Consider the following 20052-nt stretch of genomic DNA (forward strand, 5'->3'; position numbering starts at 1 on the left):
CCTAAGCTGTCCTGTCTCGTTATTTTTAATTGACTGAGCGGTTCATGTTTACAGTTTCTGTCGTTCTGGTTAAATCGGTGTGGTCAGTTTTTTTTTTATAGAAACGTTAGCATTCCCCCTCGTTGTTTTCTTTGTATTTACTGCTGTTGTTTATTTAAGATGTATGTTGTCTTTATACAGATTCATATATCACGGGGGGGGCCACAAACACACAAAATTCATCTTGAGTGGTCCGGACCGGTAAAACTGTGCCATAATAGCCTTTAAATTAAAACTTTAAAGGAGTATATGTGATTAAAATGTCTTTATTTTCACAAAAAACAAACAATTACTATGGGAAAGGACTACAATCAACATAAAGCCAATTTTAATGAAACTTTCTGGTGCAAAATACAGTGAAATCTCAATACACACATTTACACCCACAGGCTTGTTTGAGTCTCCAGTTATCGATGTTTGAAGATGAGAAGTGGGCATACTCTCGTCTTTATTCTTTTTTTCTTTTGTTTTAGAAACACTGGCATGTAAGACGACTCTTTTTTTTTTTTGTGAAAATACGTCCGTAGTATTTGCTCATTGTCACGTAATTCTGATATAAATGTGTCTCTGATTGGCTCGTCAGCCCTCATGCCGCCAGTAAACACCGTCGGTAACCAATCGGTGACTCCAGGACGTGTGAGCCAAGTGGAGGCAGAGGAAGGCCATCTGGCTTGTAGATACTGCTGAAGGGGTTGTACGCAATGACTGGAAAATAAGAAGATATAAGCTGTATATCCTGGACTACAATGCTGAGGACTATATAATTCAGGCAGGTGTGTTAAAATGTGCAACTTATCAAATATTCAAATTTTTTATTTTTTAATTATTTGAGCAATTCATACTTATATACATTCTTGACAAGCGTACAGGCCTCAGTTGTATTATTATTCCCACATTTCCAAGCCCATCCGCCTACAATTAAAAAGAAAATATAAATAAGAAGTTTTAAAGAAAAAGAAGGGTAAAGAGAAAACAAAAACTGTCAATTAGGACATCCTATTCCCAGATCCTTCAGCGTGCTAGAGGCATTTTATTGTGCCGAGTTTGTATCTGCAAGGTAGAATATGAGCGGTTTACAAATCTTATCAAAGTGTGGAAGCTCGTCTTTCGAGATGAAGCGTATGAGTCAAATCATCCAGCCACATTCTGGAGGTGGGTACAGTTGTGTTCTTGCTCGGAGTGGCGTCAGTGTCGACCTGCCAGCTGTGGGATTCGAACCTGCAACCCCCTCAGATCCCAAGTCTGCCTCTGTAGCCTCCAGGCCACCAGTTGTCAGTCTGCAGTTAAAGTCTACATAAGCCTCATTAACACCTCATGTTGTGGCACACTGAGGATGATGCTTGGTCGCCGCCGGAGGCGCGTGAATCTCCACAAACGAGACCGAGAGAAATCGTCACACCGGCCGCGCTCCCCTGCGAGACGGGAGCTCCGGTCGGGCTCGCATATGAACAGATCGGCCTCCGCTTGCAGCATTTTTTTTTTACTCTACTCTGTTTACTCCCCTGCTCGTCCGTCATGAATCGTGTTGAAATGCATCCTCCAGTGTCTGTTGAAAGGTGGAAAAGCAGTCAAATGGAATGGTTTTCTCCACGTAATCGTAAACTTCCTCTGGGGTTGGGCACTACATCTGAGGCAGCCCGCAGTGAGTTACAGTAGATAGTGGAGCAACAACGTGAGGACGATAAGAAATGTTCTCCATCAGAATGAAAGGGGGCATTAAATCCACTTTGTGTGTACAGGAGTGAGAGAAAAAAAAAACGTCTTGAGAGCCAAAGGCTCCTGTTTTCAACCGAAAGTCGGTCGGGAAAAGCTTTGTTGTCACTGAAGTGGAAAATTGGATTTTCTCTCTTTAAGACAAAATGGCGGTACACCTCCAGCTCCTCTCAGTGGGACCTGATTACATTCAGCCGGAGTCCCACTCTCTATTTTTAGGTGTGGGTTAACCGACATTTCGGGCAATTAAAAGGAATTAAAGGCACTTTTCCACTTCTGGTCAGTGAACACTTTCAGTCTCAAAGCATTAACTTCCTAATCAGCATTATTAGCTTTATTTAAAAGGAAAAAAACCAACATCTGACATGGATTGTTGTTGGGTTGGTTTTTTCTTTTTTTTTTTTAAATGTGCGATGTTAAGTCATTGCGCTGACACTCGGTGTCTTTGTTTCAGGATCAGCAGGAGGACGATCAGACGTCCCACCGGTCGTCCACCAGCCGTCTGTCCAGGTCTCCTCTGAGAGGAGTCAAGAAGGTGAAGATCATGCAGTGTAAAGTCACTCTGCTGGACGGCACCGACTACACGCTCAATGTGGAGGTGGGTCACCCGAAACGCACCTGTCGCGTCACCCGGTTCGATTCCCGTCATTCAGAACAGTAAAGAATCAGGATGCACCGATAACACTTTGAGCCCGTAGCTGAATGTTGGTACTCACACTTTCACAAAGTGGGCTCGGTGCATCTTTAGTAGATTTCCTATCATTTCTATGCTTGACTTGTGTTGGACTACATTGTAGGGTAGGGCGATATATCGAAATGTAGGAAATATTGAGCTTTTCCCATTTCTATCGATACAGCGTTTTGCTTTAAGATATTAAGCCACTTTTTTTTTTTTTTTTTACATTTTTCTGGAGAATTCCCAGTTAGTTTTTTTTTGTTTGTGCTGCTGGTTAATAAATGTGCTTGTGTTGCAGTTTGTACAGGTGACTTTGACCCCCGCTGGGGTAAAACATTATTGAGTAATAAAGTATCGAGTTTATATCGTGTTGAGAAAAAATATCGAGATATGATTTTTAGGCCATATCATCCAGCCCTAATTGTAATTAAAGATTTATTTTCATACTCTTCAGAAGGAACTCGACACACTTAACAGTGTTTTCGTCATGAATGACCGTCAGTGTTTTCCTCTTTTCAAGCATCAATTAATTAATTCAGGGATGAATCTTATTTGACTCTTCACTCGTACACACAGTATTTCCTGTCCAACAGAACAAAGTAGAAAACTTTGTCAGAGTTATTTGACTTGAAACTCCCAAACTGTGAAGCAGACCCTGCCCTGTAAATCTCCTTAGAGCTGATTCCTCCTCCCTCCCCGGGGGTTTTGGACGGAGGGATTAGCTGCCTGTTCTGGCGGCGGCGGCGGCGTTGGTGAGGTGATGTGTTCTGACCGTGAGCTGGCAGCGCTCAGTGTGTTGGCATGATTACTGCCGCCCCACTGCGGCGCTGGAAACGAGGGTCAGTCTGGACTTCCTGCCCCTTAAGACGTGTTGCTACTTATATTTGCACTTTTAGAAGAGAGGCTTCAAATTTAACGTGACATTTCTTCCTGTGTCAGATTAACTGACGTCAATTTAAACGTAACATTTTGCTGTTTTTTTTTCCAATAACGGCGCGCACCTTCACATCTATAAAGCAACTCGGCTCTGCCTTCAGCGAGGCCCCCTCTGCTCGGCGCAAACATCATGTCACTTCCAGCATTTATGTCTTCACTCGATTCACTACGGACGTCCTGACCGATGTAAAATCTGATGTCACATCACAACGGGGTCATTTAGTTGAAATTGAAGTTGAATCTCCATCTGTTGATTATCCTGTAATCTCTCATCCCGCCCCCCTGCCGGGACCCCCCAACTTCAGGTTTTTAACACCCACGTTATTTAAGGAATACATGACTTACGAGTTGGTTCAGCACAAATTTAAGTCAAATAAATGAGTGAAATATGATGAAAAACTCAATTGCATGGTGTTTTAGTTTTATTGGGGGCCAGAAAATCTGCTGTTGGACATTGAACATCTTTTGACTGTTAAAGTTTTAATGACAATACCAGAAGTCAAGTGTGTCATATATATAATTTATTTTCTTCTCAGAGGAATTTTCTTCCTGAAAACCTACAATTCAGCTAAATTTCTGATTTTAAGTGTGTCACAGAGATTTGGTACGGATCCATAAATGTGACATTTCCCGAAAATCTGCGAATACGTCCGCGATATTACAGATTAAACGCATCTGATTAACAGGGCAGGGATTATGGTTTTCATTAATAATGGATCCCAGCGGCCAGTAACAACATCTTAACATGAAAAACATTAGGATGTCTGGTATTCAAACAATAAAATTCTTCTTTATTTTCGTTTATTTGTTTGTTTATTTAGACGGCGCAGTGCATATTAATGAACAGGCCATGTCCTCACGAGGTTACAGTAAATATGCCCGTGTTATAATGAACAGAAAGATTTAATCTGTGCTCATAAGTAAGTGGAAAGGCTTCATCATATTTAGCCCGTGGGCAGTTTAAAACCACTACAACAACAAAAGAACAAATAAATTGCATTTCTTGCAGAAAGTGACTCACTGATCAATAGCTACAGTTACATGGACCATTAGTAATCTAATGAAACACTGATTCTGTTAAAAAACATGTCTTGTGAACACACTGCAAAGAACTGAATCGAATGATATTCTCAGTGCATATGTTACTCTGATTACTTTATTTCAGAGTTCATGTAAACTGGACAATCTGACCTCAGAAATAATTCAGTCGTATTGACAGAAGTCACCATGTGACACAACCAGCAGAACAAATTCTCATCAAACAGAAGTAAAAAAACAGAAAAGAAAAGAAAAATCGGCCTTTTAAAAGTTTGTTCACAGCTGAAGGCAAAACATAAGTTAGTGATTCAGGTCAGAAGACCCTCAGATAATTGTCTTTTCCTTCCCTCCAGTCCCTGTGGAAACTGGTCCAGAGCATGAAGATTTGACATTTTTATCCGTCTGACCTTGTAGCTTTCAACTCGATTTCCTCCTGAGGGAAAAAATGTCTGAGCTCATCGTTTCCTATCATGTTCTGAACCTCCAGCCCGACACTTCAGGGAGGCTTCAGGTTTAAAAACGGCACATCCCACACACCTAAGTGTTTTTTTTGTTTGTTTTTTTACATCTATTTTGTGCTCTGATTGAACAGAAATGTACATAATTGTTTGTTAAAACGCCAGCAAAGCTTTTGGTTGTATTTTTTTTAAAGCAGTGTCGTTTCTACTGTGTTATTTTACATTTTTCTTTTTCAGTGCAAAATCATGACCATCATTCGACTTATTCCAAACACAATCGTGCTGTTCATGGTTTTTCTTCCATGCGGCCATAAAGCCCGCTCTAAGTGTTGGGAAGCGACTGTCAGCGGCAGCCGTAGTCTGACAGGGACTCTTAATTCCCACTGAGATGTTCTTGTAGGATTACCTCTCAGCAGCTTTATGGCTGGTGGTGAAATCACACACATACACACACACACACACACACACACACACACACACACACACACACACACACACTCGAGGACCATATTGGATCGTCCAACTTCATTTAACTGCGACACCCTGCCGGCATGCGAATGTGACTGACAGGTCGGCGTGTTGTGACTCCTGATCCATAAGTGAGGCGCCGCGTCGTCTCTGCAGACACGAAACCTCTGTGTCATGAACAACTCTCGGCTTTGAAATATCCCACGTGATCTCGCTAGATGAGCAAAGACCAGCCTCGTCACAGGAAGTAGAGGAAAAACAAAGCTCCGGCTGGTTGACATAAAGATCTCAGGGGTGTGCGATTACTCACACAGCTCGGGAAATTTGAGGTATATATGATGTACTGCGTTTTATGCAAACTGAGATGGCGCCGTGCAGAAATGCATCATCATGCTGAAAATTAAAAACGATAAAGCAGATGGGAGCAACTTCCCAACAAGTGATACTGCGTGCTTTTGTTTTTCAAAAATAAAAAAACAAGATCAGATTTGTTAAGGTTCCGCATGCCTTGAAACTGGCATCCAGGCGTCCGTCCATCTTTTTTCTTCATGTCTACATGAGGCTGCGGGATGTTGGAACTGATCCCGGCTCTTCCATCATTGACGGCAGGGTGCAACATGAACAGTCCATCACAGAAGAAATAAAGAGACAGACCTTCACATTCGCACCTGCAGGCAGTCGAGACAAACCAGATTAACTTCAAATGCATGTTTTCATTAGACGGTAGAGGGCAGAACATGCTGGCGGGAAAACAAAGCCACACATACACTAGCTTCAAGTGATAACGCATCGGTTTGCGTTTTGGTTTCAGAAAAGTTTTGCGTTTGCACGGCAACGTTAGAAACGCTGATGAAGACGTCGTTGGCATGCCAGGCCACTAGTGGGTGCTGTTGTTTGTTTACACGCACACACACATACATGCGTGCAGAAAACAATACGCTATAAACAATAAAAATGGGAGAACAGGGACATTCTAGTGGACAGACGACCATGTTGAATTGTTATTACAGTGACTGTCAAAATAAAAGCACCAAGTCCCAGGAGAATATGGACTGGGAGTCATGACACCACGGAGGCCACCATATTTGTTATTGTCCATCTATTGAGCATGTGCAGAAGAACTGTTAACTACGACCGGAGATGGAGCCCGAGTGTTTTGAAAAAGAGTTGGCGCGTTGAAAAAAAGTTCCACCTCGTGTGCTTTTCTCAAAAAGTTTAGTTTTCAGTGGCTCTAAGCACCGTCGTCGTGTAAACAGGTCCATAGTCTGTGGATTAAAGTGTATAATTGTTCCTTACTCCCAGATGAGTAAACCTGAATCAGTTCGGTTTCAGTTAAATGAGTTGATATAAATACATTTATGTATTTTTGCTTCTTACAGAAACGAGCCAAGGGCCACGTGCTTTTCGATAAAGTGTGCGATCATCTCAACCTGTTGGAGAGGGACTACTTCGGCGTCACATACAGAGATGTAGAGAATCAAAAGGTAAACGGAGACACGCAGAATTGTTTTATTAGTGTAGTTCAGGAAGTTGGAGAATTATTCACTGAAAGTAGTAAAAAAAAGAAATGTAGGTTAAAATGCTGAACCTCCTCTTATGGCAGCTTGTGAGCTGCATTTCCTTCCATGATGCTTTAAGCTTTTTTGTCTCTGGTGCAGAATTGGTTGGACCCGTCCAAAGAGCTGAAGAAGCAGATCAGGAGTAAGTTGAGGACAGAGAACACTTGCTTTTTGGGGGGTTTTTTTGCATTAAAGAGCCAAGTAAATTTTTTAAAACCGTTTTATATATCATGTCGTCTTTTCTATCCGTCAGCTGGCCCGTGGAATTTTGCTTTCAACGTGAAGTTTTACCCCCCGGACCCGTCCCAGCTGACCGAGGACATCACCAGGTCACCCAGCGTCCATTTGTTTTTCTTTAACATCGGATGAATGGAGGGATAGAAAGAAATCAAAAAAGTGTTTCCTCCCTTCAGGTACTACCTCTGCTTGCAGCTGAGAGACGACGTCGTGTCGGGTCGCCTGCCTTGCTCCTTCGCCACCCACACGGTTCTGGGCTCCTACACGGTGCAGTCTGAACTCGGAGACTACGACCCGGAGGAGCTGGGCAGCGACTACATCAGCGAACTGCGCTTCGCACCAAACCAGACCAAAGAGCTTGAGGAGAAAGTGATGGAGCTCCACAAGTCCTACAAGTTAGTCTTTCGTGCAGAGTTCGAACTCTCGGTCGCTTAGATAAAAGTCCTGGACGCGATAACAAATAACCTGCAAAAGGCTCCAATCCGGCCAAAATTCTTTAAAAAAAACAAACAAACAAAAAACATGTTATCTTCAAAGCCATGCTATCTGGTGAATTTGTTAAAAAAAAAAAAAAACATAATAACATCAGTCATAATAACAGCTATAGCAGAGGTTTGTGTACATTTCACTGTATTTTGCACCAGGAGGTTTCATTGAAATGTACTTCATGTTGAGATTAGAGTCATTTTCGGTAGTAATGTGTGAAAAACTAGACATTTTCAACACATATACTCCACGTCACAAGAAAAAGAACCTTTAAAGTTTAAATTTAAAGGTTATTGTGGCTATTTACTGTTCAAGGATGAGATTGGACTGTTTGTGACACCGCTGTTGTAAACCGTTAATTTGATTCAACCTGGCAACCAAAAACACACGGCTGCTATTTTCTTACAAATACAAAAGATTGAAGTTGTATTTGTGGCTTTTATTCTCCAGGTACTTTTCACTGTGAACAGGAATCAATGCTACAAACCCAGAATCATAATCTGCTTTGAAACGCCAGCATGTCTGCAGACAATGGATTTGCGTTTTACTATAAATACATGGTCCTGTGTCTCTCTGTCCTTTATTGCAATGATCTGTGTGCAATTCGATGCTGTCCTGTTGACTGGTAGGTCGAGTGAGGCAATGACATCATCAGGATCAGAGTCTCTAAAGACCATCACTGCTAAAACTGGATGCACTTTGCTGCTGAAAGTTTCCATAAAAACATCCATACTCCATAATATTTTGTGCAGTAAAACAGATTTATTCCTTTTTTTTTTTTTTTTTTTTTAGCATGGAATCTGTGTCTGCTTCTCTTGTTTGTGCCTCACGTGTCTTTTCCTCTTCAGGGGGATGACACCAGCCGAGGCAGAGATGCACTTCCTGGAGAATGCCAAGAAGCTGTCCATGTACGGTGTCGACCTCCATCATGCAAAGGTAACGAGTTCACAACCAACGTTTATCGAGTCTTGCACCTTATTTCTTTTTCCAGTCGTACTGCCAGAGGGGAACAGTTACCAGTGTACAACTTGCTAGAATGTGCTGAAGTTTAAACTGTATTGTCCTCACAGATGCTCTCCGGCGTTAATATGCAAATCCCGTTTTTAAATAGATCTTACTGGATTCCTCCTCCTACATGCCGTGCGGTTCCTGTAGTCTTATAAATGTATTCACACTGGGTCCGATAACGAGTTTGACGAAGCAGGGGGAGTTGACAAACTAAGCAAACCTAGAATCAAACCATTATTCCAGTAACATTTATGTGGGAATGAGTTTGATATGGACGTATATCGATGCAGAATGTGGATCTGTTGTTGCGTTTTACCTGATTGGGGATCTGCAAACTTATTTAATGCTTCTCTGATATCACTTTCTGCAACACTTCTCTTGGTTGTTTGTAGAAGTGGCTCGTAGCAGCAGCACCGGTGCTACAAGCTCCGTTGTGAGACGTTGGGTTAAAATCTGTGGTGCCGCCACAGAAATTTTATATCCTACCAGCCAAGATATTTCCACTGTTGCCCATCATTCATCTGCCATAACCTGAAGAATATTCTATTATCAGATAATGAATACTGTTTTGTATCATTGTGCTATTTGTTAATATAAAATACTGATAGATGATAAAATGCTATGTAGGCTAGCCATTAGAGAGGCCAAAAAAAAAAAAAGTGTGAAAGTGATTTCAAGCGTTAGAATTGCTTTGATGGTTTACAGCAGGGGTGTCAAACATACGGCCCGCGGGCCAGAAGCGGCCCACCGGAGAGTCCAAGATAAAAGATTTCCAGCTGTGAGAAATTCTGACTGTAACTGCAATGTATTTATTTGACCACCAGGGGCGCACTTTGGTCGGTATTAAGTGGTGAATCACTTCAAGTGATCAGGATAAGGACAAAGTAGATGTCGGCATTAATGATCATATCTAGAATTTAATGAGTTATTCTGATCATAATATGAATAAACCATCTATACTTTTAATATATTACATTTTTTTGAAATAAATCCACTGTGATCTGTTTTAAATGGCAGAATGTTGTTGTAATTGCAGTTATTTTACGTATTTCATGTTTTTCATGTTTTGTCAAATCGTAGTTAATTAAATGTGAATGCTCCCATACTTTGTTTCACTGAAACAAAGACAGAGATTTAAAATTCTTGTTATTCATGGATTATAATGCTGTTATTTAGGGCCCACTTGAGTTTAACACATCTGGGTTACACTTCGTATGATGTGTAGAAATGTGCTGAAATATTTCCAAAAAGGAGAACGGATACTAAAAAAAAACATAATTGACTTGTGAACGTTGAACTAGTCACTGGAATAAACCGGCGTGCTGCAGTTTCCTCTCAACACTTGCAGTCGTGATGGCTCTCTTTGCCATGCAGTAGAATTCCTGAGATCTCCCCTCAACATAATCCGCTCATGCAGTCAGTAGTAACGCTTGCCACCACGACGCCGCTGCTTCAGAAACACGCCTCAACTTGACATGCCACTGCTGCTCCGCTGGTCAACTGACATCTCACTGCTTCTTCTCAGAGTTTATAGGGGTTTGGGGGGGGGGGGGGGCGGGGGTGTGGGGGTCTGGAGCCCAGCTTGACGTGGATGATTTTCTGTGCATGTCTTATCCCACCGAGCCGTATGGAATCAAACGGGCTGTTATAGCGGGAGCCTTAACGAGGGAGCCGGGGTCTGACTGTTGTCCTCATAAAGGAAAATTACAGCCATCAGTCTCCTCAGTACCGAACAGCCATCAAAAGAGCTTTGAAAGGCAAAGTGGGTTTAGGTTGTGAGAAATGGGAAAGGATATTGCCGTCACAGATCAGATCAGATCAGACTGGAGGAGATGACAGAGACGAAGCGGCCTTGATCAAAGCGAGTAGGCACCAGTGCACAATGTTTCTCCTGTTAGTCGCCCTTTTGATGCACAAGACAAAAAAAAATTGAAAAACGATGTACATATCAGACCCGCATCCCTCTTTTGTCTTCTCTCCTCTCTCATTAAATGCGAAGTTGGTAGGGAATCTCTATGAGAGCTTGGCTCCAGCTGAGGGAGAGGTAAGAGGCTGTGCTTTCCATGTGCTTCACCCGAGTGTGAGTGTGTGTGTGTGTGTGTTTGTGGTTTCCACAAGTGCATGGTTTACATCGAGAGTCATCATTTTCAACATCCCATTCACTCAAGACTCGGTCTTCTCTGCTTTGGATCAGCGCTTCCCTCTCATCTCGCGCTTCCTGCAGTGAAGAGCATCATTTTTGTGCTTCACCCACAACTTTTCTCCCCCAAAAAAACTTCACTGTTGCTTTTTGCCGCTCGGTGCACCTCCGGCCTTTACCGAGTGTCACCGCGGCCTGCATAGCGGAGATTCAGCTCCCCACGTGCCTGACTCCACTCTCCACTTGCCTGCTTTGTTTACCCTGTTGTTACCGTAAGGCTCCTTTCTCAAAGTTCTTCTTTGTTCCCGCTGTGCTCCGACGCCTGAACACCTCCCGTATATCCTGTAGTCAGTCTCATGATTTGCAGTTTGCAGTAAAGACGAGCAACATTGTGGTCAGTGACTTCTTTACTCGGCTTGTCTGGACCCTGTGTTGCTCCGCCTACTTACGAAGGAGTTTCATTATACTTTTTCTCTTGATTAAGTTTGATTTCATTCTTCTCATGTCTCTGTGTGTGTGTGTCGCTCGCTCGCAGGACTCCGAAGGTGTGGAGATCATGCTCGGAGTTTGTGCCAGCGGCCTCCTCATCTACAGGGACCGGTTGCGGATCAACCGATTCGCCTGGCCCAAAATCCTCAAGATCTCCTACAAGAGGAACAACTTCTACATCAAGATCCGACCTGGCGAGGTGAGGGTCGTACGTGGAGGTGCTCTTGTTCAACAATATTGCAGGAAAACGTCACGCGTTAAATGCTGACCAACACTCCCATGTTTGTCTTCACTAATATCCTGTGAAAGGAAATTATAACATATATATATATATATATATACACATGATATATAATATATTGCAGACGTACAATTTTCTATAACCTGTCGCAAAATATTAGTGGGACTTGGTATCGTGAGAACATCCAGTTGTGCAGAGATTTTTGAAACCCACGGGGACTTAATGGTTAAAATGAATGAAAATTGAAGTCATAAGTTTCCATATTAGTGCAGATATAAGATTTTGTTTTCGTTCCTGAAAATAGGTTTTCGAAAATTGGGATTATCTTACATCCAGGTTGTAATATTCTGCTCTCAGTGTGAGGCCAAATGCACAAAAACAACAGTACAAGGCCTCAGAAACAAGAGAAACATGTCTGATGTTAGAGTGGGCTGTTCGATTCCCAATCTGTCCACATGTCCTAAGTGTCCTTGAGCAAACCTCAAACTGCTCCCAAGGGTCGGACTGGGGCGTGTGAATGTGTGCGTGAATGGATTAATGTGACTAACATTGTGAAGTGCTTCGGGGGCCGTTGAATCAATGGATGATAGTGAAGATGACTTGTTACCGGAGGAGCCGTCAGAACCAGAGTATGAGAGAGACGACAGCTGGATTGAAGCCAGCGAGGCGGGAATAAACTGAGAACACAGGAGACGATAAGCAGGAGACGTATTTTCACTGTTGGTGCGTAAGCCAGTGTCCCTGGTATGGTTTGGATATCTGGATATTAGTAAACCATATTCATATCTTCATCAAAAAGAGATTGAATATGCAAAACCTCATCTTATAATCAGAGTTGTACTTTAGTCAAGGACATCCTGGACCAGGGCTGTCCAACACAAGGCTAGAGGACACCTTTTTTTTGGGACATTTCAGTGTTTTTTGCACCAGAACGTTTCATTAAAATTGGCTTTATGTTCAAATTGTTGGGAGTAATTGTTTTGTGACAATAGAATATGATGAAATTGGCCCCTGAACTGATGTGAGTTTGACACCCTTGTCCTAGAAGCTACTTACATACTTAAAAACAAAAATTAAACACAACATTTTGTCTGTTTTACAGTTTGAGCAGTTTGAAAGCACGATCGGTTTCAAGCTTCCAAATCACCGTGCCGCCAAACGGCTGTGGAAGGTCTGCGTGGAGCATCATACCTTCTTCAGGTGAGAAACTATGACGGCAAACAGCTTTTCTCTTTTATTCAACAAAAAAAGTGGAGCTTTTTTTTCCCCCAGATTTCGATTGTGATGACGGAATTGTGACGATTCCTCAGTGTCCAGCCTTGTAAACACGACTTCGCTCTAAATCAGAACAGAAGATGATTCTCAGTCGTAAACAGCATTTAAAATTTGTTGGCGCTGCCTCAGGCACCAATATGTCCCCTGTGTTGTTTGGTGTAGTGAGCCCAGTCCGACGGCTCTCCGGAGACTCTTCAGACGCTTCAACAGTGCTCAGAATCTCTGTTTTTATTTGGGGTTTGATTAACGGGAGCGTTTTATTTTTTCGCCTGGCGACAGGCTCGTGTCCCCCGAGGCGCCCCCGAAGAAGTTCCTCAGCCTCGGCTCGAAGTTCCGCTACAGCGGCAGAACGCAGGCTCAGACCCGCCGGGCCAGCTCTCAGATCATCAGACCCGCTCCGCTGTTCGAGCGCTCCTCCAGCAAACGCTACAACATGTCCCGCAGCCTGGACGGAGGTGAGGAGGGCGTTTTCATCGCCGACAGCAGCTTTTAAAATCTTTATTATTTTTTTTTTTTCTCGCGAAACTTATGGAGAATTAAAAGCTTGAAATGCTTAAATTGCTGGAAAAGCATCTGTGGATATGATAAAAGGAACCAATGAAAGATAAAATGAATAAAGCAAATGCAGAGCACGGGGTGTTTTACACTGTGTGAAAAAGATAATAAGGGTTGCACAATGCATACTTTACAATTAAGCAATTACAAAAAATGAGCAATCAAAATGGGAAGTGTTACAACGGCAACAAAAGGATGTTCGTTTTGGGAGAATGTACCTTTTCCAGTTCTTCCAGATTTTCATTAAAATTAGCCTTTTGAAGCCTTATTGAGAAAGTGATTCTCTCCATTACAAAGATTTCGTAGGAGATATCGAGTCATTCACCGTCTGGTTTTAGCCATTTCAGTGTTATTGCCTTTCTGGCCGCCACACTCAGTATTTCAAATAAGCACTTGTCATTTGTGTTTGTGGATGTGGCGTGCAGCAAACCAAACAAGAGTTCGTTCCAATTAAATTCTTTTTATTGTCACTTTTTCTATTTTCCTAAATGCTTCAGAACGAGCCATTAGTGTCCCCCAGATCTATTCTGTCCGTTCACGTCTCTTTGCGTCGGCCTTTCAGCTCCCATCACGGAGAACCACGAGACTCTGATGAAGGACGCCGCCGCCGACGGGGCGGCCAAAGTCATCGCCAAGGGAGACATCATCACCACTGTGACCACGGAGAAGAAGGCGGAGGAGGAGAAGGCGGAGCAGGAGGACGCTCAGAAAGACGCGGAGACTCCGGACGCCGCCACGACGACGGCGCTCAGACAAGACACCAAGGTAGAGCCGGGTCCAGCGGCGTCTCGTTAATTTACCTGAAAGAATCGGATAATGTCCCTCCAAACCTGCTGTGACTCTTTTTAAGCTCCTATTCAAGATTCTAATTTGATTTTCTTTCCAGATAGATTTCTTAATGGCCGATGATAATTTCCCCGGTTGCTTTCAGCTTAACCCTCTGCAGTAGCCGAAATGCTTTTCATCTTGTGTGCGCTTTACTAATTAGCTTTTCTTTTCTTGTCCTTCCTTTGACCCCTCCCCACACTTTTACTCGTGTGTACTCATGCGTACTCGCCCTCCTTTTCCCCTTCGCTTCTCTCCATTTACACACACACACACACACACATATCATTGTTGGTATCTCCCTCCATCAGTGTTCCCCTCATGTATACACGACCGACCCCCTCCGCTCCGAGCTCTCGCTCCCCTCATCCCCCGTCTCATCCACTAAAGTGCGGCGGCGCCGCCGGGGGAGCGCTCGCAAGCGGGCGTCATCCGTCAGCCCGGCTAAGAGCAGCACCGGGTGCCAGCGGCGGCAAGCGCACGCCGACCGCAAGGCGGCGCTGCTGGAGGAGCGGGCGCTGCTGCTCTCCGCCCGCAAGCAGAGGCTGGAGCAGGGCAAGCGCCGCGGCGGCGGCACGCTCTTCTCCTTCTCCCTGCACCTGCCCGACATGTCGTCCATCCTGGACGAGGACGGCTACATCACCTTCCCCGATTTGTCCGAGATGCGCTTCCTCCCCGAGTGCGCGCACAACTTCCTCCCCATCAAGTCACCGTCGCTCATCCCGTGCTTCCTCTTCATCTTCTTCTTCCTGCTGTCCACCTCGTTCTCCGTCCCCTACGCCCTCACCCTTTCCTTCCCGCTGGCGCTGTGCCTCTGCTACCTGGAGCCCAAGGCAGCCTCCTTGACCGCCTCCATAGCCCAGGGCTACCATGACCATGACAGTTCAGAGGAAGAGGAGGTGTGTGTGTGTGTGTGTGTGTGTGTGTTCGTTCGTTCCAGTACAATGACGGTCCATTCAACCGGTTTAACCCCTGAATCCTGTCCCGTACCCCGCTCTGCCGTCTCACCGGCTCAGAGCCGACCTGGAGACTGTCGTGTGTCCCAGCGTCTGTCAGTGTCCTACTTTCAGACCTTCATCTCTGCTCGGTCACCTTCATCCTGAAGACTCCATCTCCATCAGCATCACTAGTGCACAGAGATGAACCTGCAAGTCCCGGCATTTCATACGACGCAGGCCCCGTTTACACGACAACGATTCGAGTGAAAACTCAACGTTTTTTTCGCGGAGTTTTTCAAGTAGTTAGCATTGCGGGCCACAGGGTGGCGCTGTTGGTTGCTATTATAATGAAACTACACACACACAGACTAATCACCTGAATATAAGCCGCACCCACCAAGTGTAAAAAGAAAGGTCAGAGTTACGTGATGCGCCTGAACACATCACCCATGTATTTGCGACATGAAGTTGTTTAAACCCATGAAAATTCATAAATTAGCCACGTCATTGTTTAAGCCACAGGGTTCAAAGCGTGTGAAAAAAAGTAGTGGCTTTTATTCTGAAAAGTACGGTATAAAGTCCCAGGAGGATGTGGAGAATATGGACTGGGAGTCATGACAATCTAGAGGAAACATTGTTCTTATTGTCCATCTTCTGAGCGTGTGCAGAAAGAATATTTACTACGTCCGTGGCGGGCATGCACTGTCTCCGTCGTCTACAAGGAGATCGGCCCTGGAATGCTTTCATAAAGTCTCGTTTTCACCCGTCGCCATGGAGACGGCGCCCAAGCTTTTTTTTTCGAAAAGTTCAACCTTGGGAGCCGTTGCATTATCAGTGGCTCCGAGCACCACCGTCGTGTAAACGTACCCCCCAAAACACTATGGAAGTTTTACGTTTCCGCTTGAAATCGTGTAAACGGGCCGTCAGACTCGACACCATCATTTGAGGGTTAGACACAAAGATCAAAAACTATCGATCACTTCTTACTCACATTAGCGCAACACTTTATTGCCTCGTCTATAACACAGACAGATTTCCATTTAAAAGAAACGGATCGCTAAATATTTCACTCTGTGTGCTTATTAGACATTATGATGGTTATTAAGTAATCAGCTCCCTTCATTTAATCACTAATTCCTCAGCAAAGCCCAAACACAGCTTTGTGTCTAACCCGCGTGTGCGTGTGTGTGCGTGTGCGTGTGCGTGTGTGTGAGTGCGTGTGCGTGTGCGTGCGTGCGTGCGTGCATGCGTGTGTGTGTGTGTGTGTGTGTGTGTCATCATCAACACATGAACACCAGCTGCATGGGAACACGTCCACATTCATCCACGCACTCAGTCTCTCTGCAATCTGACTCCAGCAAAGCGGCACAAATTAGAAGAACGAATCTTGTTGAATTTCTTCTGAAAGCGCTTTGACTTGACTTGAGATGAGATATTTTCCACCCTCCGCCGCCGCCGCCGCGTCGAGAGACTGTGTGACACGTAAAGACATCCCCATCATCTTCGGTGTCAAACATGCATGGAGAGGAGTGGGGGGGGGGGGGGGGGGGGGGGGCCTGAAAGTCAGGTTGCTGCTCGGCAACTAAAATTGTCGGATCAGATCTTTCTGTCTTGTGCTTGTGGAGGGAAGAAATTACACCCCAAAAAAACAAAACAAAAAAAAAACCTTACCATCCTGAATCCAACGACAAAAAGCCTCGTGACCGACCGAAGGCTTCAACTTCCTCTGACTCTGTTTTTGCTTGCTTATTTTTCATTTGCTACGTGTCTTTTTCTTTTTTCTTTTTTTTTTGGCCTCCTTCAGATCGTATCCGTTGTTTACTGCGATAACCTGCAGCTCGTAGATCAGGCAGTTCAGTGCATCTCCATCCGTCTCATCTGTGGTTCTCTGTAGATGTTTAAATGTCTTTTTTTTTTTTTTTCTTCGAACATTTACAATTTGGGTTCTCTCTCGTTTTTCTTGCTTGCCTCTCGGAACGGTTTGTCAAACGCAGACCGACAGCGAACAAACTGACTTTGCCTATGATGGAGAGATGACGGCCACAGAGGTTTGTACATCAAGGAAAAGACGAGTTGAAGCCATTTAAAATGGGGAAAACATTTATTTTTTTTAAAAAAAGGAGGGATGCGGAGGAAATCCCGAAGCTATCTTGATTGTAAGTGTGATGATTTTGATGAAGCTGTTCTCCTCCAGGTGCCTCGGTAGAAAAGAAACTTTCTTTAGTTTAGGTTGAATCTAAACAGTGAAGTCGATGTGATGTGCGTCTTGCAGCCCTGCATGTCCTGCATGAACTGGACCCTGTGATAGACTTTTAGTTCTTCCCTGTTTCATGAAATTATCGACAGGATTTCAGTTTGAGTGTTTATCATCTGGAATAACAGATGTGAGGAGATTGTAACATGAGACAGTTGGATTTACGAATGACGTAATTGTTAGTACAGGTTAGCTGCTCATTTCAAACTGTCTTCTCCTGAACACTGACCGCTTCAGGATCCACTGTCACACAGGAGGAAACACCGATGGATTAGTTTGTCGCAAATTGGGTTTACATTGTTGATCAATAGTGCTCTTTCACTTTAACCCTTTTTATCGGCCATATTTAATAACTTGAGTAAGTTTTACTGATTGTAAAGTGTTATCTGTTGCAGATAACACTTTATGTTGGACTCAATAGTGTGTAGGTAATCCTTTACAGATACCCGATGATACTTCCATCCCATTTGAAGAGTTTTTTTAGTTCAGTTTTACATTTTTTAACAGAATTTTATGGATATAAATGACTTGGAAAAGGTGTAAAAGTGGTAAAATTACCTAAAAACATAAGGAAATTCCAGATTTTTCAATGATTTTACTATAAAGTGTTAAACGTACTATTTTCCACCATAGTTTCACTTTCCTTTGTGTAATTCCTGTCGATAAGGGTCTATTGACCTCCTTCCTTTTACACAGCAAGTCACTGTGATCTGCACTTTGGGCGAGTATTGAATGTTTTATCTGCCACAAACACAACCTGAAACCAGGTTTCACTAAATTCAAGATCAAGACTTTACCCTCTTCGCCTTCGGTGTTTAATCCCGTCTATGTGTCTGGATTTTATTTAGATTAAAACAGCCATTATGCTTGCTCTTTATAAGCATACATATCCCTCTTTCTGCACTGTGACGTAAACCTCATCAACAAATAGAAGCAGTTTCTATCCTGCATGTTTTAAATGTGGCCTTTCTCCAGCACTTAGTTTTTCTGATTGTACTTGACTTTGTTCAACTTCACAATGCATTTAGCTCAATGGCAGGGGTGTCGAACATAAGGCTCGTGGGCCAAAACCGGAACGCAAGAGGCTCCAATCGGGCCAAACCACTAAAATTGGTTAAAAAAAAACCAACTCAAAGAAGGGGGCATTTCACTTTATTTTGCATCATTGAAATTGGCTTCATGTAGAGATTGGAGTAATTTAAAGGTTATCATGGTACTATTTTACCGGTCCGGCCGACTCGACGTGAGGCTGGACCGTATGCGGCGGATTAACTAAAATGTGTTTGACACCCCTGATCTAAAGAATCGTATGTTTCCTCGCATCAGGCCGGGTGGAGCGCCCTGTTCTGTTGCGGTGGTGGGTTCTGATCTTTGCACCACCTTCTCTCTCCCGTCCCACCTCACTGCCTCTGGCCGCTCGCTCCCCGGTTTCCTCTCACCTGATTGGCCGTCTGCGTATCCCCCTCCCATTCTCCTGTCTCACTGTGTGTGTGTGTGTGTGTGTGTGTGTGTGTGTGTGTGTGTGTGTGTGTGTGTGTGTGTGTGTGTGTGTGTGTGTGTGTGTGTGTGTGTGTGTGTGTGTGTGTGTGTGTGTGTGTGTGTGTGTGTGTGTGTGTATTTTCTCCTCTTTTTCCTCGCTTGTCAGTCGGACGCTGATGAGGACTCTGAGATGCGGACTCAGGTACACTGGGCCCGCCTCCTGGCCCCGCTCAGTGCATCGCGCCGCCATCAGATGCACTGAGACGTCACTCACGCCGTCAGCTTGCTTTTTTCCGCCGCTGCTTCCCGCGCTGACACGTTCTCACAGCCACACAACACGCCGGAGTGACTCGTCACTCTTATCTGCTTCACTGACTGCTGCTGCTGCTGCTGCTTCGCAAATTTTGTTCTTTTTCTCAGGAGCTTTTGCTTGTTAAAAGAGTCATTTTCATCTCGTCTTTCCTCCAATGTCACTTTCCCAGACCCATGACTTCATCATATTATTACTGTGGAAGACAAACCTCCCATTTTCTCCTCACCAGTTAGATTTTTCCTTTTCCCCTCCTCTCTTGTCTTTGCAGTATAGTTTCATAAGACGAGTAAAAGGGGAAAACGTTTTTATCAGGCATAGTAATCTGATGCTAGAGGTTGGTAAGAAGACAAAGCATGACTGAACGATGCATGGAGGTGCTTTTGGTTACTGTCAAACACATAAACCTGTCAGAATAACAAACTGGATTAAGTTTTTGCTGTGTACTTCATACGACCCAATAAACAACTAAACTTAAGTGTTGACCTCTAATGAGATTTGGGAGTGTTGTGCTTTACGAAACCGCTGAAACTTACGTGTGAATCAGTGCACGACTCATTTGTTTTCATTCATTTAAGCTGGTCTTAAATGCTCTTTTAGCATTTAAGTACGTGCTGTGTTGAGTTAACGGCCATCATGTGGGTTTGACTTCCTTGTTTTATTTGGCTGTTTGGTGTGAGATGCTGGAACGGGCCTGAGCCTGGTCGATGTCGACATCAGGACGGCTCGCGCCGCCTGATTGAAGACCTTTTCACAGTTACTTTTTGTGTTGCTCAAACATGAATTTTTATTTACATTTTTTTTGGTAATGCATTGAATATGCAAACTACACGGAGCATGGCTGTCGCCCGTCCGTCCGTCCGTCCGCCCGCCCCCTCTTCCCCTCCCTTCCCGCCCTCATCCCCCTGTATCATGGTTGATCGGCCAA

The 20052-nt window shown here is 44.0% G+C and overlaps 1 protein-coding gene across 5 annotated transcripts in view; it reads left to right on the forward strand.

The window, feature by feature from the left end:
- The window catches only part of epb41l3b (erythrocyte membrane protein band 4.1-like 3b), a 44267-nt gene that overhangs the window by 12007 nt on the left and 12208 nt on the right, over nucleotides 1-20052 (forward strand). For 3 of the 5 annotated variants that reach the window (XM_080462835.1, XM_080462836.1, XM_080462838.1), the window contains exons 3-13: nucleotides 2207-2350; nucleotides 6708-6812; nucleotides 6987-7029; nucleotides 7141-7216; nucleotides 7301-7519; nucleotides 8459-8546; nucleotides 11294-11446; nucleotides 12591-12688; nucleotides 13043-13218; nucleotides 13881-14083; nucleotides 19396-19461. In XM_080462835.1, coding sequence (XP_080318961.1) covers nucleotides 2207-2350; nucleotides 6708-6812; nucleotides 6987-7029; nucleotides 7141-7216; nucleotides 7301-7519; nucleotides 8459-8546; nucleotides 11294-11446; nucleotides 12591-12688; nucleotides 13043-13218; nucleotides 13881-14083; nucleotides 19396-19461 — 1371 coding nt within the window. Of the gene's footprint in view, nucleotides 1-2206; nucleotides 2351-6707; nucleotides 6813-6986; nucleotides 7030-7140; nucleotides 7217-7300; nucleotides 7520-8458; nucleotides 8547-11293; nucleotides 11447-12590; nucleotides 12689-13042; nucleotides 13219-13880; nucleotides 14084-14454; nucleotides 15043-17075; nucleotides 17130-18980; nucleotides 19017-19395; nucleotides 19462-20052 lie in introns of all 5 variants that reach the window. The other 2 variants (XM_080462834.1, XM_080462837.1) reach the window with 2 other exon arrangements.

The sequence above is a fragment of the Lipophrys pholis genome (genome assembly GCF_963383615.2).
Source record: "Lipophrys pholis genome assembly, chromosome: 1".
Classification (NCBI taxonomy): Eukaryota; Metazoa; Chordata; class Actinopteri; order Blenniiformes; family Blenniidae; genus Lipophrys; species Lipophrys pholis.